The sequence below is a fragment of the Camelina sativa genome, chromosome 16, assembly GCF_000633955.1.
Source record: "Camelina sativa cultivar DH55 chromosome 16, Cs, whole genome shotgun sequence".
Taxonomy (NCBI): domain Eukaryota; kingdom Viridiplantae; phylum Streptophyta; class Magnoliopsida; order Brassicales; family Brassicaceae; genus Camelina; species Camelina sativa.
In genome coordinates, this window is record NC_025700.1 from 1,862,871 (window position 1) to 1,865,050 (window position 2,180).

At 35.9% G+C, this 2,180-nt stretch overlaps 1 protein-coding gene across 1 annotated transcript in view; it reads left to right on the forward strand.

Annotated features, from left to right (window-relative positions):
• The window catches only part of LOC104753236 (protein ARABIDILLO 2-like), a 4,668-nt gene continuing 2,488 nt past the window's right edge, over positions 1-2,180 (forward strand). The window contains exons 1-2 of the mRNA XM_010475518.2: positions 1-41; positions 1,173-2,178. Of these exons, the coding sequence (XP_010473820.1) occupies positions 1,308-2,178 (871 nt within the window). The 5' untranslated portion in view covers positions 1-41; positions 1,173-1,307. The remainder of the gene's footprint in view (positions 42-1,172; positions 2,179-2,180) is intronic.

Sequence of the window (2,180 nt, forward strand, 5' to 3'; positions counted from 1 at the left end):
TTTTTTTTTTTTTTTTTTTCTCGAAAGGTGATTACTTTAAGGTGTGTTTTGCCCTCTTCCCTCTTTTGTGTGCTAAAAAAACAGTTTCTTTAGGCTCGCCTGAATTCTCTCCGACCATCATCATCACTCTTTCACTTTTTTTTCTTTCAATAATCTCCAATGGAGCTTTGTCTGAATTGAATTCGAATAGTAAAGGCCAGAGATTTGTGTTTCTTTTTTAAGTCTTGTCTATTCGAGGGTTTTTGTTCTCATTCTCAGTTCTGTCCATTTTGTTGAATTTGGTTTCTCTTTGGATTTTAGTTTTGGGAGCTAACCATTGGGTTATTCTAAATTTTACAAATTGAGGGAGNTTGTGTTACTTTATTTTTTTACAATTCAATGTAAATATGACAAAAAACAGTTAATCCGTTAAAATTTCATTATATTTTTCGAATCAAAATTTTAAATAATTTTTGATTTAATATACATATTACCCACGAAAAATCGATTAATATTAGTACCATTACATTATTTTTATAACGATCCATGGCGATATTACTTATCTTTATTCATAAACAAGGTTTACCACATTTTAGAACACTAGTCAAACCAAAAGAAAAACAAAAAAAATAACATATATCAAAATATTCAAAAGAAATGGTAACATTAAGTAAAAAATCTTAATTAACTTTGAAAGAAAAGAAAAGAGAAAAAAGAAAAAAAGAAAAGAGGAGTGGTAATTAGTAATATATAATGTACCGTGCAAAGGAGGTGATTGAAGCTCTCTTACAATTTGCGAATACCTATATGAGCTGTAGTTTCAACACCGCCCTTCTCGTCTCTTTCTCTCTCNTTTTTTGCCCTCTTCCTCTCTTTTGTGTGTTAAAAATACAGTTTCTTTAGGCTCGCCTGAATTCTCTCCGACCATCATCATCACTCTTTCACTTTTTTTTTTAATAATCTCCAATGGAGCTTTGTCTGAATTGAATTCGAATAGTAAAGGCCAGAGATTTGTGTTTCTTTTTTAAGTCTTGTCTATTCGAGGGTTTTTGTTCTCATTCTCAGTTCTGTCCATTTTGTTGAATTTGGTTTCTCTTTGGATTTTAGTTTTGGGAGCTAACCATTGGGTTATTCTAAATTTTACAAATTGGGGGATTTGTTTTGATCTTTTATGTTTCTTCTTGTTTCTACAGGTTTGGATTATAATCTATGCGGAGTAGGATCTGTTTTAATTTTGTATAAGTTATCACCAAAGTGGTTTTAATTTTGGTAGCTGCTAGAGGGATTTCTCATTTAGAGTGTGTATATTTATACATCTGATCAAAGATATGAGTCGTAGGGTGCGGCAGAGAGTGGAGGAAAAAGGAAAGAACAAGCTTGATTCACCAAGTTATCGTTATCCTGTGATTGGCAACGACGAGGATGTTGCACCTAAGGTTCAAGAGTATGCGGATTGGACTAGTTTGCCTTATGATACTGTACTTTATCTGTTTAATCGATTGAATTATCGCGATAGAGCTAGCTTAGCATCGACTTGTAGGACATGGAGAAGCCTTGGTGCTTCTTCTTGTCTGTGGAATTCATTGGATCTTCGTGCTCACAAGTTTGATCTTTCAATGGCACCTACTCTTGCTACTCGGTGTGCTCATCTTCAGAAGGTAAGGTTTCGTGGCGTTGACTCTGCTGATGCCATCATTCATCTCAGAGCAAGGAATCTGCTTGAAATTAGCGGCGACTATTGTAGGAAGATTACAGATGCTACATTGTCTATGATTGCGGCACGCCATGACGCTCTTGAGAGCCTTCAACTTGGACCTGACTTCTGTGAGAAGATCACCAGTGATGCTATAAGAGTTATAGCCTTTTGTTGTCCTAAACTGAAAAAGCTACGGGTTTCTGGCATGAGGGATGTTAGTTCTGAGGCTATAGAATCTTTGGCCAAACATTGCCCACAGCTCAGTGATCTTGGATTCTTAGATTGTCTGAACATCAACGAAGAAGCATTGGGAAAAGTTGTGTCTGTTCGCTACCTCTCTGTTGCCGGGACATCAAACATAAAGTGGAAAGTTGCATTAGATAATTGGGAGAAGCTACCAAAATTAACCTGTCTGGATGTCTCCAGAACCACCATTGACCATATTGCAGTTTCGCGGTTGTTGAAATCATCGCAGAGCTTGAAAGTTTTGTGTGCTTTAAACTGC